We start from the raw sequence: 19,716 nt of genomic DNA on the forward strand, positions 1-19,716 counted from the left end.
AGCCTTAGGTACACAGCACCAATTACAGCTATGTTGACAGCTGGGCACAGCTAGTAAAGCTGGCTTTGTTGCTTTTGTGCTAGGAAGATGACCTTTTGCACCTCCTGCGGCAGTGGTATGGGATTACAAAATGTTGACGTAATCACTTCTTTTTGGGGGTGGATTTGTAGTTGTAACATGGGGCTGCGGTCATTGCAAAGGTCTGTACAGTACGTTGTGATATACTGTTGTTGTTACGGAAAATCCTAACCCCAGTTTGTGGGCTGGAACATGCGCAGTAGCAAGAGAAGAGGAAATGAGACGAACTCAGCCACGTCTGTCCTAAATAATATGCAGTCGTTTCCTTTAATACACTAATCATGTACAGCAGGATATGTACGGATGTACGTATACACACATGTGCAACAAGTGTCGTCAAAGGTGTGCGTGATCCTTTGATTCCTTTTTTTTATTTTCTGGTTTTGTTTTTGTGCAAGGACAATGTTGAAATTACGGAAACTATACATTACAGCAACAGTCACAAAACATGGCACGGGAACCGACTAAGCACTACTCAACAACTTTGCACCACAAACCGGGACAGATGCAGAATGACACCATTAGGGTAGCTTTCTTGTTTTTCTTTTCGCTAATTAATCATGTTTGAACTGTCACGAACGACATGGCCAAAATTCATATTGGTGAAGGGGAATGACTTGAACATAGTACTCGGCCGTTCTGAATGTTTTGCCTCCGTGCATCAACACCTTGAACAACAAACACAATCAACGCATGAAAATATACGTGTCTTATTTACATACCGGAGACAGAACATTTACGCACACGACCGAGCTGTGAGAGCAAACGCATGAGTCCTGTGGGGTTGAAATAGCATTGCACGCTATAGAGTGAGCAGTCTTTCATAGAGATTTCGTGCAACATCCCAAAGCAGGAACATCTATTAAGGTTCAAGTAATGTGACCTAGTTTCTTCAATATATTGTCACGAGCAATGGCAAAGACAAAGACATTGTAGTGGGGCTGAGAAAGGACCACGGTTGCCGGCGCCGCGGGCTGCGATGACTGCGTACTGTCTTCGGCCATGGAGGCGGGAGAAACGTGGCGTCCACTCCGAAGATCCAGGGCCGGGTGGAATAGAGCCTGCAACCTCCACCAAAAAGATGTTACGGGGAGTATTTAATTAACCGTGAACGGCTAGCGCTTGCCTAGTCAAGACTGCACAGAGCGCACAGGTTCCAGCAGGTTCCCCACTACAATGTCTTTGTCTTTGCCATTGCTCGTGACAATATCTTACCACCTTTCTTTTGACGCGGTGGAAGCTACACTGGACAGTGACGAAAAGAATATCGGACCAACTAGTGAAGTCGCTCTTGAATCTCCTGCTTTCGGAGCCTATTTGCTACTTGTGGTCTGGTTGTGCTGCGTTCATCTACTATATGGGATAAAAATTGGCATTCGCCACAGTAAACTTAATTTGAAGCTCAACTGGTTGAGATGCTTTGGCGAAAGTAGATTTTTTTTTTCTGTCTTCGACATAATTTGCCACGAGGAAGGTGTCGCCTTCTGTGCTCTTGATTAGGCATATTGTTGAAATGTTGAGCATATGCGGCCATGCCTGAATGGCTAACGTGAATAAAAATCATTGTTGCTCACTGCTGTAATAACTGCAGGAGCTTGCTTCTTTGACGCAAGAAGTGCTTCGAAGGCTGGGCCGGCCAATCCTAAAAAAGTGCTATACATTGTTAATGTAGCCTTTGTGTCGTACTCTGTGAACTTGCAGGGCTTGAAAGTGAAAAATAATTATGATTGCCCTGCCCGCACCATTAACATTGGAATGTCAAACACCCTACGCTTTGATTTCACCAACCCCGCACAATTCAGCAGGTGGTTGGAGCAGATAACGGTTTTGATAAGTTATTGGCATGGCCGCATCATTATGCGTTCTCTGAAGAGCGCGATGTAGTCATACTTTCAGGAGCAGTGCAAAGAAGCAGAGACTAGAGGGGTGCACAGTGTCATTTAAAAGGTATGCCTAATCTGCTGATGAGGTGTCACCTAAAGATCCGTATGCCTCTGGTATACTTGCGACTTCAAATGCTATCTGAGCATTAACATCACTTCTGGGTATCGTTTTTATTTTTTCCCAGATCACTGTCTGCAGGGTCAGTGCCTTTTAAGAACAGCCAACTCTTGAAAGCGAAATGTGGCATATGCTCGTAAATGCGTGGGAACAGACAGGAGAAGGGAAGGACAAAGGGTCGCTCGGCAGTATAGCAAGAATATTTGAAGCACAGTGTATCCGTATACGTTCAAACTGGGTAGGAGGACAGCATTTCAACAACTTTGATATTCAACAGCATTTGTAATAACATTACAGCTCATATTGCCATACTCAGACCTAGCTGTTGCTGTCGCGAACTTCGGCAACAGCTTGTACTGAGGAGAGGATTCGAACGGTTGGGACAACAGCTGGAGGATGAGTTCCATCAAGCAGCCCACCCGACAGGGTGTATTCAGCGGGAACTGTTAGAAAACTTAGCTGGAAGGAAAGTTGTCATTGCTCGGATTTTTAGTTCCTAGGTAGCGTCACTCTTAAAGGAAACGCCATCTTTGTTGGCGATTCAATGTACGCCAGAGCATTCCAGATTATCTCAGCTATAGATCTTAAGGTGTTGCAGAAGGATCGCCAACAGAGCGACTTGTCAAGGTGTCACAGGGAAAAAGAGTGTGAACGGGACAAAGGACATAAAGCAAAGGACGAAGGAAGCATTTGTGTCGTCGTCCTTTATTTTGTCCCTGTCACATTCGTGCTCTTTTACGTTAAGACGTTAAGGTATGCTGAAGACCGGTAGATACAAGGCGTCCCTAGGCGCTCGAGGCCGGGCTTGTGATGTAAAAGGACACACGGCGAGGTCACGTGTCTTCGCGTGAACACGCACCTGATTGGCTGACGCCAGCTGTGACTTTCCCTCTATATGTCACATTTCTGTGGAACAGGGTGTAGGCAACTGAAGTGAGAGTTTTAAGGGTAAGTTAATTGAGGTAAACAGTGTGTCAAGTGGTTCTCGGCTGGGCGGGACGTGACTCACGCACTCGTATACGTCGCTATGATATGTAACTTCCTTCGAGGATATGTGGTCTTATTTGACATCGTCACATTTCTGAAGGGTCTTGTGGCTACCCACTAAACGTATTATTTGCCTAGCAGTACTTTTTCTTTCACCAATACCTTAATTCAGCACTGTGTTAATATATTGGCAGCCCAATATAAGTGGAAATCTTAACCCAACACGCGTCCTTTTTGTGTGTGTGTGTCTTGAAAAATGGCCCAAGTTTGTGCAGTAACGTCTCTCAGATCTGTTACCAAGGTGGTGTAAGCGTGCAAGCATCACTAAACAGCAGGACATGACACCTTTCTTTAGTGCATCTAGAGTCGCGTTCATAATGAGCACTTCTCAAAGAGAAATATATCTCAACACGCATTCGGCTACTGCCACTTGTATCTACGGTACGAGCAATGAGGGCATGCGCCAACACCTGCCTGTAGAATCTTGTCGTCATCGGCGGACTTGTATTATGCGAGCAAACATAGCACTAGCGGACAGCACGCCATATTCAGCGCAATCATCGTAACCTCTTATCGCGACCGCAGTTCCACCCTTGATCACTGCTATAGTCTCGCGCCTGTAAACACCTTCTCTGTCATGAACGTGAGCATGATGAGAAGACAGCAAGAATAGGCCGCCATTCGCGCGCCATAATTCACACTCTTTCCGTACGAGTCCTTCGTGCGTTATGCGTAACGAAAAAGTGCCTCACAGCGCCGAACCCGGTTCCTCTTTGAGAGTCTGAGAATTAATGTGCACAAGGCGGCCAGTGTGCACAACATTCGCGCACCCAAGAAACAGCGTCGGTGGTATACTGTTCGCACACAAAACTCAACCTCGGCCATAAAAGAAGAAAATGACCTCGGTTCCCTTGTACGCAAATCCGAGTGATTCCGTGAAGTCTGCAATTCATAAACCTTCCTATTGTCACGAAAGACACACAATTAATGCACAAATGAGCGCTACAAAATTCAGACAATTCTCTTAACCGTGCACCTAATATAAGTACTAGATGCATGCACCAGTGCCGTGCGCTACATGTGGCGTCATGCGTCCATTAGAAATCACCCTGCGATCGTCAAGTGTCATACGGCGGTGCGGTTTAGACTCGAAGAGCAGCTGCTAATATAGTCTGATGTCAGCCTAGAAGACAAAGAAGTACGTAATGGTTTGCGCTGTCGCTACCGCAACGAGATCAAAGCGGCTTCTGGTCGTGTTCCAGTAGCACTGGGACACAATCAACCCTCCACGTCCAGCTGACTAGCACTGCGATTTACATTTTGCGCTGGAGAAAAGCTATCATCTCGGTGCAAGGATGTGCCTTCCCGAGGATCACAGATTGAATCGCGCGAATCTGCGCTTCATCACAACGCACAGCCGATCGCTGCGGTCTGTACAACCACGTGGCGTTCAGCATACACACCGGACCACTTCTTCAGCCGTTCATGCTATGCACCTGGACTTCTGCCAACGGAGATTCCGGTGTGGTCGGGAAATGTTCATTTGCTATTTCCTTCTCTCGACGTCGGGTAGGTCTATAGTCCGAGAGCAAACCGGAACGACGTAGTAGGCAAGTTCACGTGCAGATAAGGTCACGGAAATAAATAATGGTACGAAAGAAAGCTAACTGAATGTGCGTTTTTTCAGTACGCTTTGTCACCGCCGGGGGCGCTGTCCTTGCGAGCACCGCGTCGCCTCAGGTTTCTCGGCTATGCCGCACGAACCTCCACTCCTGGACAGATCGTAGGCCAGGTTCATGTGTCGTTTGCAAGGTCGTTAGTGGACGTGGCTTGGCTACTGCATGACCTCGTCCTCTTGCACGAACGGGGAGGAAGGCGCTGCGGGCATTTACTTTGACTTCTCATCGTCGTGGGCGGGGGCCCGGCACGGTCTCGAAGGTGCATCAGGGCGCTCACATGAGCACGTCCCTGGTCTCGGGCAAGCGCAACGATGCCAGGCAACCGACCAGCAGCACTGCTGCGGTGGTCAGGATGGGCACTGAGCGGTTCATGCTGATGAAGTGGCCGAAGGTCAGGCTGCCCAGGAGCGCCGCCAGGCGGCTGGCCGCACTCAGGAAGCCGTACGCCGTACTTCTGCAAATGGGCAGCAGGACAGATACCAGTGAATTAGGCAGAAAGTATATCGCGAGATTTTAGCGCAAGCTCTTTAGCGACATCCGACAAACAAGTCGAGAATCATCTATGATTGAATGGAATCAAGACGTGGTAGCTTTCTGCGTTATGGCGGCCCTTGCGGTGTGCGTTTCAACGGGGCTTCGTGAGACTTGAAGAAACTTTCCAATAATTGTAAGAAGGTGAAATATGACAAGATGTTGATGGAGGGATATTCATTGCGTATAAAACAAAATTAAGCAAACATGAGGCTAGAAAAATGGCACCAAGTAATTGTCAGTGTGGTGGTACGGGTGTGGGTGAGGAACAGGTGGAGGATGGCTGCGGTGAGCTAATGTCGAAGAAAATCAGCAAACGCTTCTATCATAATCAGTTTACATTCCTCACAAACGGTGGACAAGATAGTCCCAAAGGAAATACTTTAGACGGGCAACATGTGTAAGAAGTCAAACAAAAAGCCGTATGATTCATTTCCGAAGCGGAAAGCAGCAAATGTACTCTTTTGCTATGTAGGAAAGCGGGACGTGTTCGCACGTCTAATAGTATTCAAGTGCTTCGGCCAGTCTGTATTCTTACCTGAGTGTCGCTGGATAGGATTCCGTGGTTGCAACGTCTACGGCGTTCCACGCGGAAATGGAAACGAAGTTGAAGATGGCTTGGAATGTGATCACAGAGGACCGCGCCACTGACAGCCACACGAGCAGAATGCTCACACTTGAGAGAAAGAGAGAGATTCCTACAGGAGGAGAGAGGATAACAGAGAAAGAGAGAGGGAATTAGATGACAGGGCTACAATTATTTGAAGGAAAAAGTACCTTAACAGCGAAACAAAGACGGGCAAAAACTAGCTGTTGTTCTAGCGAAAAAAAGTTTTTCTTTATTGCTTCAGAATTCAAAACTATCAGTAGAAATATCTAAGAGCTGGCACATTTTTCTGGATTCTTCTGTAATGTGTAGTCATTGGAGGCCCGTGCAGTTGCAAAAGGCATGCGACTAAACTTTAAACATGACGAAATACGTGGTTCTTCGAACCGCGAAGGCCTCATGAGATACATTTTTCACAGGCTTCTAACTAAAATATTACTGTGGCTTTCTTTACTTGCGATAGCGTAATGTCGAGCATCATTTCGCTAGAACTACAAACGATTTTTTTTAGAAATCTGTAATCTTTCGGCCCACATTTCCATGCTAGTGCGTCCGAAAACTGCACTGTAGTGTAAAACGAACCCGAACAAAAATTAACAAGAAAGGGAGGGGTGGGGGGCGGATATAGAGAGAGACATGAGGCGCCTTGCATTTCCACGTGTGCCTGTGAACTATTTTACTCCAAAAGGGTGACGGTGACGGCCGATGGTCCACGAGTGAGAGAAAAAAGAAAAGGAAAACCAAAGCCAGACTTCAATACAAGGCGCCAACGAGCATTTGCATGCCAACAAAAACGCATAATTTGGGCTTGTCAGGATGTGACCTTTTCTCTCAGTCCTTCATCTCACGCACGTGTGAGGCGTACCCCTTTCAGGACAATAGTGGCGCTTAAGTTGTTAACTCTGAATTGCTAGGTGCCACGTGTAGCACGTGGTGAAAGGGTATTCTGTCACATGGTGGGCTTCAAAACAGATGATAGTCATGCGTCACGACTTCTATGGGCTGCTGCTGTGTTGCGGTCAAGTGAATTAGTTATACGGTCCGCGGGACCTGCATCGAATACCAAATTATCCAAGAGGGGCTCAACCTATTAAACAGCAAGAGCAGAAGTCTACAGAAAACGGGTGTTTTGTAAAGCATACTTCACCGTACACACATATGCCACAGGAGAAGCCGCACAGCAACGAAGTTTGTACATCTACGATTGCACAGCCTATCACAGATAGCTCAAGGCCTGTCAACCGTTGTCGGTAATGGGCGTCTGGCCTTTACTTTTTTTGCGACATGGTTTGCAGTCAACAGCAAACGTTAACGGACCGCAAGATCTGAGAAAAAGAGCTAAATATCTCCGCAGCCTAGGAACTCAACCTGGTATTCGGATTTCCAGCCTGTACTAGTACATGCGAACGGCGTTGTGTTGCACATTTTTAATGGCTACGGTGAAAAAAAAAAAAAACTACTCGGAAAATTTGCGGTCGAGTGAGTCTACGTGTATATCCCCTTCAGGAAGAGAGCCAAGCTTTGCATCTAAAAACGTGTTTGCGATACGCGACATTTTCTTCCTCCTACAATGTACACAGTGCGACTGGTAAATGCTACGCCAAAACACAAGACGTTTTCCTTGCCGTGCCATTGAAAATTAAAAACACGAAAAGGGTGGTGTACATTGTTTCGGACGTTGGTGTGTGTGCGTGTATGTATGTATGTATGTATGTAGTATGTATGTATGTATGTATGTATGTATGTATGTATGTATGTATGTATGTATGTATGTATGTATGTATGTATGTATGTGCGTGCGTGTGTGCGTGCGTGCGTGCGTGCGTCGCGGGATCGAATCCCGGCCACGACAGTCGCATTTCGACGGGGGCGAAGTGCGAAAGCACCCGTGTATTTAGATTTAGGTGCACGTTAAAGAACCCCAGGTTGTCCAAATTTTCCGGAGTCCCCCACTACGGCGTGCCTCATTATCAGATTGTGATTTTGGCACGTAAAACACCATAATCTAATCTGCGTTGCGTGCGCGTGTGTGTTTGTGCGTGCGTGTGTGCGTGCGTGTGTGCGTGCGTGTTGCGTGCGTGTGTGCTCACGTGCTTATTTGCATGCGAATCATATTCATTTCGCGGTTTAAGTTGCACTGGCTAACTACTCTCACCACCAGGACGAACTTTCGAATTTAAAAAAAAATTCCTATTATCTTCTGTTACTGATCGAAGCAACCAATGCAGGCACAGTTTCATATAATACGACATTCACGGTCGTGGTTGGCAGGTTTTAGAGAGGGCGTGGTGTACCATACCTAAGGTTCGTACGCGACCGATCCTGTCGATGACGCAGGAGGATATGATGTTTCCCGGGATGATGGCCAGCTGCACGAACAGGTTCTCGACGAACACGTCCGACAGGCGGAAGTTGACGTCGAAGTCGATGGGGCAGCCCGTGCGCCGGTTCAGGAACGTGGTGCTGTTGTGGAAGGCGCAGTCGCGGAACCGGAAGTCGTAGAAGTCCGTGTCCACGAAGCGCACGCGCCGAAAGTCGCACTGCTCGAAGAAGCTACGGCTCGAACGCACGTCGCTAAACGTGCTGCGAGCATAAAAATAAACAAAAATGCATCTTAGAAAAAGGGCTTAATATCGTTCTATGCGATGCTGGTAATGACATTTAAATGTAATATATTGATTTGTGCGGGTAGTCTTTAGCAGAAATAAGATGACATGAACAGAGAAAGGCAGGTAATTTGACCGGAAAAGCGCCTGCTTCTCTACCATACAGAGGGAAACGGGTAGGAGTGAATATAAAGATGAGGGAGAGAGAAAGAGAGAGAGAGCAACAGGCGGGTTTAGCCTGGCGATCGAGGCCGGCAAATTCTCCGCCTGTGACTGCGGTATGTCACCGCACGTCTAGCGAACCAATCTCTCTTAGTAATGCAAGAAGAAGACGAAGCTTGATCGCAGGCTTTAAATGACCCTTTTTGATACACAAGGTGTTGCAGTCATGTATGCGTAAGGTAAAGGCAAGTGCTGCACATCTCTCAAGGCTATTACTCCATACGAGTGTGGCCTCTGAATAGGCAGCACACGTGTAGAGTATAATCTACCCTGAGAAATGCAGTCTTTGACATGTACAAAAATGTTCACGAGCGTCTTCAGCAAAATTGTTGCGAGTGGGCACCGCGTGTGTATAGTGTGGTTCTCGCTGCTCTCCTCCTCCGTTACGCACTACGGGGTCTATATTAATGACACACCAGCTGGCGCGAGCGGCAACCTTAGTCAAATGCCGAAGGCCTCTAATTTTGTAGGTTCCAAGAAGAGTGTCTCCTCGATGACGGTATCTTGGGCGCGATCGAACGCGGGAAATGTTCCATGCCTCCTGTCTCGTCGCATGAAGTACAGTTTAGAGAACTGGTACGCCCCGTCATAAATAAGAGTGCTGATGTACGGACAGATCCTGTTCCTACCGATGCAGTAGCGAAGCTTTCCCTCGACGCAACCGCTTGGTCACGCATGGTGCATCTGACGGGACATAAAGTGACCGAAAGTGAGCGTAGATGTCTGATTTCGTCACTCGTTGAGGCATTGAATTGAGAGAGTTGTGACAGCGCTGCATATGCAAGAGCATCAGCTTCTTCATTGCCAAGTAATATCGACGTCGAAGAGAATCTACTGAACTTCAGCGTCAAACCGTTGTTGTTGAGGTCTTACAGGAGCGCTAGTGATTTGTGCGGGAACTTGCAGGACCGTAGACCGTGACTTAGTTGTCGCAACGCAGGCTTGGAGTTCGTAAGAAGTCCTTAGCTTTAGGCAAAGGCAAAACTTTAGTTTGCGTATAGCACAAAGCAATGTTCTATGCCGACCATAGCTTGATCTCAGCTGAAACAAACGCACCCTGAAAGTAATGAAACATAAAATTACGACACCACACAGCAGATTATTTTACAATTGCAATTTAGAACCTGTCAGGCGTTCGTGTCTCCCATTTTAATTGCTGAGCAGGTTCATATACTCCCGAATTAAGCGACAAAATAGTTCAACACACGAGCAATGGCACCACTATGTGTATCTATGAACAATTTGGTGTGTCTGATGTGGTCATACCCTTATCTGCTTTGTAGATGTAGCCTGCAAAAAAAAAAAAAAAAAAAAAAAAACATTCGTACTTACTAACATTCCTAAACAAGAAAATAAGAAAGTGAAAGCAAACAGCCTTTCAATGAGTCACCGAGTCATTTGCAACCTGTACCAGCAGTTTTCATGTGAATATAGATTGATTAATTGAAGTGATGATTACCGAAAGAACGCGTGCTTTGCTTAATCACTATAGCGAAATGAACGAATTAATGTGCAACAGAAGTGTGTGAAATATTTTTTTTGCATTGTTTTTGGGTACGCCCACACAGGACAAGGGAAATATTTCCCAAGGAAGAGCGTCGAACAGCTTCAGAATACTTGCCAGAGATTACATAACACGTTCCTTACATGGCTGCACACGGCACATGGTAAACGGGAAAATGCTAAAGAAAGCGGCGAGATTATTGTGAAATAATTGCGGACGTTAGTCTGCGCGCAAGTAATTCCAGACGTACGTCGTTATGAAATCGACTCAGCCGTATGCTTTGCGTAACACATCTGACAAGCTATATTCTTTAGGGGAACTTCATCGCCGATGACGCGAACAATTTTCGCAATACTGCATTACGGCTTTCGTGTTGCTAATTTTACGGTAGAAGTGGGTTCCTTTGACAGTTTTTTTTTTTTTTTTTTGGTTAAAACGGCATCGCTGTTTGAAGGTTTGAATATGTTGGCCACGCGGAGCGATTCTGGTTCAAAAACCATTTCGCATGGTGGCTTTCACTTTGCGCCTTTATATTATGCAAATTAAAGTTATTTCGCAATAAAATATGAGATACACGCTTTGTAGACTGTCATGCGCTGAGGAGCTTATACGTTCGCGTTCAAGTAAAAAGAAATTATTGCGAGCAGCTTGTACATGCCTCCGATTCTTGGATACGGTTAGAGAACACTACACGATCGTAGGATAACGCGGGATGTGTTGACAAGCACAGCTTTGGCGTTTGCTAGAAGATAGAAGGGGAAGCGCAAGCTTTCGCTACGGGGTAATTCATGGTAATTCTCAATCGCCAAGTGGCTGGCGTCTATGGGCTGTCGCGCCGGCTATGACGTCAATGACGGCTGGCAAAAGAGAGTGGACCCCGAATGCAGCAAGAAAAAGCAAGGGATTTTATTATGAGATATTGTGGGCTGCCCACTGCACGCTGCGTAATTATATCTTGCTCGCATGTTCGCCAGCAGCATTCCCACTGAAGAAATTTCCGTGCTTAAGGGTGTTTTATTGCGTCTCAAACTGATCCCCTTACACCCATAAAAAAGGTGTTTTTAGTGGACTACTACCTACTACCAACACTATCTTACTAAAGGTTGTGTTGGTGTACAGCCTTTTCCCTAATGGTGCCGGAATAGCATGCTATGTTTATCTACAGTGATACGTCTTATGCTCTACAGAATAAATAATTGTTGGGCTAGTTGGTCTTGCATTGCTGACTGGGTGAATTAGCACTATACATTTTGTTACCATTTCCTGTGTGCTTTGTCTTTTTGTCACGCTTATTTTCTTCATCAGCACTCTTATGCTATCGCTCCACTAGGTCATCCGGAACTCCGTGCCTACATATGAAGCAGAAGGATGACTTCCGTAGCCTGCGACTTTACGGCGTCCTCAAGCGATGACTTGGCGCAAAGAGCTGGGAAATAGGCTCGTGCGGCTTTTCACTTGCTTCAAAAGTTGAAGTGCCAGAGCAGCCTTAAACTCCGAAAGGTTTGCCTTTCGCACATAGCTTCCTTCTTGCACCTCGAAATAATGCGTAAGTGCACTAAGGGTGCAGTAAGGGTATTTTGATAACCAACACAGCCACAAGGGTGCAATTGTTTTAGCGTGTTGTCTACAGATCGCGAGCGTTGTTACCGTGCTGAAAAAAAGTGTGCCAGTGTCCCTTTAAGGCACATTTATGAAACACTTGTTACGCTGTAAGCCACATGCTACTTAGGATTGTTTAGGTGCATTGACAATGAGCTAGGACATGCAAGCGGACACACACAAGCGCTTGTGTGTGTGTCCACTTGCTTCTCCCCGTTGTCAATACGCGTAAACATCCTAAGCATGCCTTACCAACAAGGCCGAACGTCAACGCTTATCCAGTTGGACCCCGATTTCACGAAAACCGATTTTACGAATTTCTCGATTTTACGAAGAAATCCGAGTTCCCCAAATGTTTTCGATCAGGTATAATGTATTTACCAATTCAATATTAAGAAGGAAAATTAACCATCGCGGCTCCCAATTTTACGAAGCCGGCCCAAAGAAAAGAGACGGGAAAACAGCCAAATATGCCTCAAGGAGATCTGCGCGCGTAAGGCAATAAGAAACGATAATGATGTGGCCGCAGCCTGGAGTTCGTGACACAAAGCAATATATAATCATCAACTGCTTCAGGCATACCGGTTTCTGAATGGTCTACGAGGAAGCTGGGTACCCCGACGCCAGCCCTGAGCAGCAGGTCGAACAGTCGGCTTCCAGTTCCTGGGAACAGCTCAACCTGCTAGACGCTATACCGCCAGACGTGGACTTCGTCGACTACGAAAGCATGGACGCAATAGAAAATTTGTATGACGAGGACCCTGCGAAGCTTGTTGCCGACGCACAAGAAGCGTCAGAGGATGGCGACACAGACGCAAACTTAGACCGTGTGCCGACAGCTAGCGAAGCCATGAACGCCGTCGACCACCTCAGGCGATTTTGTGGGTCTCAAGAAGGAGGGGAACAGGCTCTTATCGCTCTCGCAAGCTACGAGAGCTGCTTGAGGCCCTTAATGAAAAACCGCCGGCAAGCCAAAATAACCAACGTTTTCGCTAGAAATAAACTGGTCGTTTAATCTCGGCGTTCTCGTATTTTCCGATTTCATTAAGTTCCCGATTTTACGAAGGTTTGACCATTCCCTGTCGATTTCGGGAAATCGGTTTTCAGCTGTACAAGCTACTGTTAAAAACCTACCTAGACACCACAGCAAGCGTGTCTATACCTGTTTATGAAGGAGCAGTTCGTGAAGAGCACGTGGTTGAGCACGATGCCCGTGAAGCGGACGTTGTGAAAGACGCATCCTTCGAAGTTGGTGTTGTCGAGCGAGTAGTTGAAGATGTAGTCGCGGATGAAGTGGTTCGCCTCGATGGTCGCCTCGGAGCTGTAGCTATCCGACTGGAGCTTGCGCAGGTACTCCGGAAACCAGATGCTCACGCCGTAGAACCTGCGATCGAAAACATAAGCGCCGCCATCGATAAAGATCTATCATCCTTGACAATACGTGTTGTTTCGTAGGTTTAGATCATTATAATTGAGAAATTAAAGAGCGCGAAGAGAGAGAGAGAGAGAGAGAGAGAGAGAGAGAGAGAGAGAGAGAGAGAGAAAGAGATTGACAAGACAGGCAGCAACACTTGCGCTTAATTACGAAGTGATTTAACTAGGGAGGAAGTTGAAGAAAACAAAACATTCACATGCCTGCAGATGCGCGGAAAAGCGCCGGTTAAGAAAAAACTGAGCAGGCTCTTGATAAGATGTAACTCACTACATAAACCTTTCGAGCAGCCCATCCTCACACATCCTCAAGTTGACAGACGTGTCGTGTCACTCACGCAGCATGACAGGCGCATGAACAACGCGCCGTGGCTGTCGCCTGTCCTGTCAGTGTAATTTTTTGCCCTCCTTTAATTTTTAAGTACATTTCATCATAAGGCACATCATGATCAAATCTAAGCATGCTCTACGAGAAATGCCTTGACAGGGGTTCAGTTCGGTAAAGTCGAATTCCGGCATATTGTCAGGATCTCCACATTGTCAAGTTAACCATCTTGTCAGCTCTGAGAGGCTCTGAGGGCTGCTACACCTCTCTCTCATTGGCTAAAAAGCAGGAGTGGGCGAATAATGGAAGTTTTGAATCCAAATAGATTATTACACACTAACTATTCATATTCGTGCTCGAAAAGTAAATATCGGTATTTTCGAATATTTGAAACTAATCAAAAATTTCGCAGCAACCAACCGTTAAAGTCTTGTTACTGTTCTTCGTCTGCTAAGCAAAGTATCGCAAATTATCAGAAATAAGAGAACTACAAAAGTATTCTAAAAAATGCAGAAACTAAATGGATAACGCAAGCTTTATTTTTCGTTTTGTGGTGGAAACCTATTTGTCAACTTCTAATTTTTGCTTGTAGTCTACCATTTAGTGTTTTTGGCAGTTTAGTTGAGGGGGAGTTGATCTATTACGCTGCAGCCAGTGATTTTTTCCTTCTAACGAATTCCATTCGTCTACGGCACACAAATCCTTTAGCAGCATTTCGTTCTCCCCCCCTCCAACTTCTGTTTTGTTTTCGACAACGATTTATTTTGCCTTTTGGAAAAGGTAGTCATACAACAGGCATTAATTCTTGAAAAAAGTCACACTGACGTTTCACTTCGTGAATGCGGGCGACTCACAAGCGTATGGGTGCTATAGCGAACATGAAGCTATCGACCCTCGGGGCGCCTGGACGCCTAGACTCTGTCCGCATTGTAGATCGCTTTCAAGGTAGGGCTCGCGCGGCAGCCGCCGGAGTAGAACGCATACCCCCCCCCCGGTGGGAAGACGGCGAGCTTCCTTCCCGCTTGCCTCCCTTGCGCGCGCGATATTGAGCCGCCATAGTCGGTTAACCATCGCACGCTTTCACTAGCACATACAGCGTACGGCGCGCGGGGACGATGTTATCACGAGACGAACCCGGTACCTCCATTCCGCACAAAGCACCCATAACAATTGCCAGAGAAGGTAAACCCAGCGCGCCTCCGCCTACCCTCCTCCTCCGCAAAGCTTCGCCTCTCTTCTCCTTCCCCACTTCGCTCAACACCACCTAGACTTTCCTCTAGGTGACTTTGCTTGGCCGCGCGCTCCTTCGTACTTTCCCCGGCACGCGATTCTCTTCTTCACCTCCAGACGCCATCCTCCGCCGGCGCTCGCTCCCTTCCCGGCTTCAAACTACCGCCGGTTTCACTAGCGGGCCACTTACGCTTGCGCGTAAAAAATCGCTCGCAACTAGGCTCTAAAGACGTTGAGAGGCTATTAGTACAGTTATTTTATTAACAATTAGTTATTTTGTATTTAAAACTGGTCCTTTGTCCCTGATAGTTTGTTGTCCTCCTCGAACTAGTCTGTACAGACGTGGTACCAAATTATACCGAACCGAAGTAAATATTCCTGTTGTAAATATATGCGTCTGCATTTCACTGTTCGATATTTGATTCGGTACTTATCATTCGTATTCGATTTGTATTTAAAAAAAAGGTGACGTTCGCCCACCTCTACTAAAAAGGCAAACATAGCACGAATTCGACAGCGTTCACGATAGCACCCCAGGATATTTCTAATTACCCTTGTGCTTCGTCAAACGAACGAACCCTGCATATGCCAATGAATTCATACTCTCACCACTGCACATGAATTTCCTGTCCCTCTTGACCATGCCTCCAAGGCTACAAAAACGCGCAAGCAGGCAGATCTAATTTATTCGGGCAGCCAGAGCGTCTTAGTACAAATACGAGCCGAGGGACATCGCAGGTGGCTGAAATTAATCTGCAGCGTACCTTCTCTTTACTGTCAAGATGTAGCGTACGTACGGACTAATTTGTACCTCGAGCTTCGAAATTCGTGCTTGGTATATTCATTTGTTCTTGCGTTCAATGAGGTGTTTTTCCTTGCGGAAGTAAATGTTCTGTGCCTGTCGTCAAATATAACTCCACTACCCCCCATTCCCCTTCGGGCAATGTTCCCGGGCTTCATTAACTTGCTGTCAGAAAACGCTAATGCGTTCAATATTCGGCAGTTCTTGCATAGGTCTTTCTCTTCTTTAATCATTATTAATGTGCCGAGGTGCCTCTGCATTCGTAATTCACACGCTTTCAGTCACGCCAGGAGTGCCTTTATGTTCACCCGTAATGAACTTGCAAACAAATAGAAACCAAACCTTAGGTATACTAAAAAAAAAAAGAAAAATAAAGCGGTGTAGAAGAGAATGTGCAGAAAGAATACGATAATTTCATCTGAAATTGTCAAGGCGTATTTCCTTTTATCTCTATAACACCATCAGACTTGGTTTGTTTCGTGTGAAACAAAAAAACAAACCTATCAAACTGTCCCAGGACAGTATAGAAAGAATGATGCTGCTGATGGAACAACGATGGCATCGACGAAGTCGCCAAAGGCGCGCTCAAACTTTGTATGCGCCGCGGCTGATTCTGTTTCTTTTTAGTACACCTTGTGAATAATTATCCGTGACAATAATAAATCCGTAGCAATAGTTTCCAGCATACAGCGTTAAGAAAAGATTATCGAAGTTCTCCTTTTACCTCGTTCGTGGTCATGCCAATGTGAATGAAGCGCTCCAGCAAAAATTGCGAATGTGCACAGTTTCGTCTTGCATCCAAATGCAGTAAGTAGCAAGTAGCGGAGAACAAAAACGGGCGCGTTGATCGGCGAATCTGGATCAACCACACACTGAACAATCAGCATGTGGTTGATTGCGACGTCGTGCGGGTTATCGTGATTGGAAACAGCCGGATATCTGCGTTAAGTACTCACCCAAATGACGTTGTGAGCCAGATAACAAGAAGAACCAGAGTGACCTTGGTGAATGGGGTGCAGATCATCTGAAAAAACGAACTCCAAAACTGAAAAACAAAAGAGAATGGTAAGGGAAAACACGCATTAGTGATCTACTGATACTCAACGGAATAACATTTCATGCCGTCGTGTCGTGGTATGCTTCATTAAAAGCACAAACTTTAGCACAAGCAACAGAAACAGGCACCCGTGCATTTGCACGTGTCGGTCCAGTGCGACAATGAATATTAAAAAAAAAGAGGGAAAAGGGCTGCCTGCATGCGCTCAGTGTTTTGAAGCTGTCTGCACCAGAGTATCCAATACAAAACATACATTACCGCTTAAGCTTGCTGGAGATTTGCCGACATCAATGCATTGGCTTATGCGTATTCAATGAATGTGTCCGTGTTGTGTTTATGAAACAAAACATTCTAACTGGAATGAATGACCGAAACGGTAGGTTTCAGGGCGACCGGTTTCCTAAGTAGGTTTGGAGGATATTTTGGCAGTACAGCATAATCGATATGAGGAGGCTGGTTTTGGCTGCAGGTGACGATCGATGTATTGTCCTTCTGTGGCATTTGAATCGAGCGTAGGATAACGTTTTCTCCCGTTTTGTACGTAACAATTTATAGGCAAATTTGATACATCTGAAATTTGCTGCAGCCGAGTTATGTGGCGACATGCCGAGCTTGCAGGTTTACTGGATCTTCGCTGCCCACTTACATTCGTAAGCGAAAACACAACGTTCCCATTTAGCTCCACGTACAGAGGCTGGTTATAAGCATAGGGTATTCGCGAGAAACGAAATAGAATAAATAGTTCTCTATTAAATAAGAAATAACTACGCTTACAGCCAATGGCGCGAAAGGAGGCGGACGTAGCGTGTGTAAAATTCACTCAGTAACGAATATCAGTTCTCGCGGTTAAATCTGCATCATCAGTGCGGTATCACTCGGCAACTGTGCGGTCAACTAGGGCTGCAAGCACTTACGCTTTCCAAGGAGAAACAGAGGTCGGACAGCATGGTTCTGTTGACAGCAGGGGGGAATTCCGTGAAACGCTCGGCGTCCTGGCAATTCCAGCTCGGAGAGCTGAAATGGCGAGTACGAAATATCGAAAAGTCATTTTTTTTAAAGTTTAGACAAGCGCCACCTCGCGCTTTTCCAAGACACCCCCTTTTCCGCTCACATGAGAGCACCACTTCCACGGACTTAAACCTTTAGAGGTTTGCCTGGCGGCACGCCTATCGCACGATATTCGGAATGAATGCGATTAAGTGGAAATGATACACACAGGGCACACGACACTTGACCCACACATAACACTGCATATACATAGCTAAAGTATCTTGTAGAGACCACCCCTCAGCACTAGTTTAATGCGCTCCTTTGTGGTACGGGTTATCCCTTAGAGGGTACCGTCTAACCTCTCTGATTTTGATTAACCGTAAATGTCTCTCATCGTCCTCTAAAAATTACCGACGAACGTATCTCAGTGACGTGTTTGTTGCTCATAATTTTACGTTAATTCTTTCCGTAATACTGACTAAAGCCCATGATCTGCCTCATTAAATCGCCTCTTACATTGTTAGTTTAGAGTGTTGACCCCTTACGACCCAAATTATTGTAGGAATAATAATGATTTGCAACAAGCATTGGACACGGAGAAAGAACAAACACCAAAGCTAATCTCAGAAATCTGAGCATCAGCAGCTTTAATTACAGAATTTGCCGTACTTGGTGCCGCAGATAAAATTATTTTCCCCGGATATTTCGCAAATGGCCACGCGTCACATCACGCCGAGGATTGGTCTCTGTACGGTATGACTGCAGCTTGCTGCCTACGGCATAACACTTGTCTCGGGTGGAGCATAAGTGGTGTTCAAATAATTCGTGGCCACACTTCACATTATTATGATTGTGACTGAATAGGTCCGAAGAACTATACGCTGCCTTCAACCAGTTGAGTTACTGGCAGCACTCCAGGAAATATTTCGATATGTTGCCAGAAGCTCCACCTGGAGTTTTTTTTTCTTGTTTTATGTTTGCCTGTCTTTTGCCATTCAGCAGCACTGGAATTATAAATTTGCCACTTCCGTGACGAAATACGGGTTAAATATTAGACCTGATAACACCTTATACGCTGCCAGCGTGGTCGCCTTGACTAACTAGACCCCGTTAACCTGCCTGGGCCTTAGGCAACTTTCACCTACTTGCTCCATCTCTCTAGAAGGCGACAATTAGATTCCCAGGAACCTTTGCACGTTCTGGCACGTTGCATGAGCTGATTTTGAGATCCTTGAAAACACTACATGTATGGACATGTTCGCGCGGTGAGAAAATTATGGTTTTAATGAATTAATGAATTAATGAATGGTGATAAAAATGGTTTTAATGAATTACAGCTGTGTGTCCTCGCTGAAAATACGGGAACCAGTGAAGGCGAAGTGAGTCACAAAATTATTGGCCATTTCTACTAATGAATGAGTCACGGAAGGCTGTGCGCCACCACCGACTGCTGAAATGTTATAAAACTGATTCTACAAGTGTATTCAAACACGCGGTATATACCGTATAGTCGGCATTTGATGTCTGGATATTAGTTTTTCTAGCCTGATTCCTAGGCTATAGCTTTCCTCAGAAATGTACTTTTGATTTCCCCTCTGATCGTTTAAGTGCTGTTTCCCGCTTGCCGCAGTTGATACTTGCATTTATGTTTATCTTTCTGTCTCCCCTTATCGCTTCCCCAGTGCAGGGTAGCAAACTGAATATCTACCTTCTGGTTAACCTCCCTGCCTTTCGCATTTCATATATATATCTTTTTGTCGGGTTATATGTTTTCTTTTGTACAGTATGTGATTATTTGCTTCGCCGTATAAGACAACAATCCACACACCTTGTCTTTATAAGCTCCAACACATGGCATTCAAACGGAAGAGAATCACCAACAGAATACTAAATGCGTTTTTTGAAGCAAGCCCATGATTCACTTAGAAATATGTCGATCAATCAATCAATTTTAGCATCACTGACACTTGGTGGGTACAGAGAAAACACCATCTATCAGGCTTGGCAGGGTCTGCACCCCCCAAATATTGGCAAGCAGGGCGCGTGATAATACAATAGATGAGCAAA

At 45.8% G+C, this 19,716-nt stretch overlaps 1 protein-coding gene across 1 annotated transcript in view; it reads right to left on the reverse strand.

Annotated features, from left to right (window-relative positions):
- Positions 1-317: 317 nt before the first annotated feature.
- LOC119456203 (synaptic vesicle glycoprotein 2C-like) overlaps positions 318-19,716 on the reverse strand; it is a 124,104-nt gene continuing 104,705 nt past the window's right edge. The window contains 7 exon segments of the mRNA XM_037717835.2: positions 318-5,199; positions 5,815-5,974; positions 8,183-8,466; positions 12,977-13,198; positions 16,559-16,647; positions 17,574-17,627; positions 17,629-17,673. Coding sequence (XP_037573763.1) covers positions 5,019-5,199; positions 5,815-5,974; positions 8,183-8,466; positions 12,977-13,198; positions 16,559-16,647; positions 17,574-17,627; positions 17,629-17,673 — 1,035 coding nt within the window. The 3' untranslated portion in view covers positions 318-5,018.

This window comes from Dermacentor silvarum, chromosome 6, assembly GCF_013339745.2.
Source record: "Dermacentor silvarum isolate Dsil-2018 chromosome 6, BIME_Dsil_1.4, whole genome shotgun sequence".
Lineage (NCBI taxonomy): Eukaryota > Metazoa > Arthropoda > Arachnida > Ixodida > Ixodidae > Dermacentor > Dermacentor silvarum.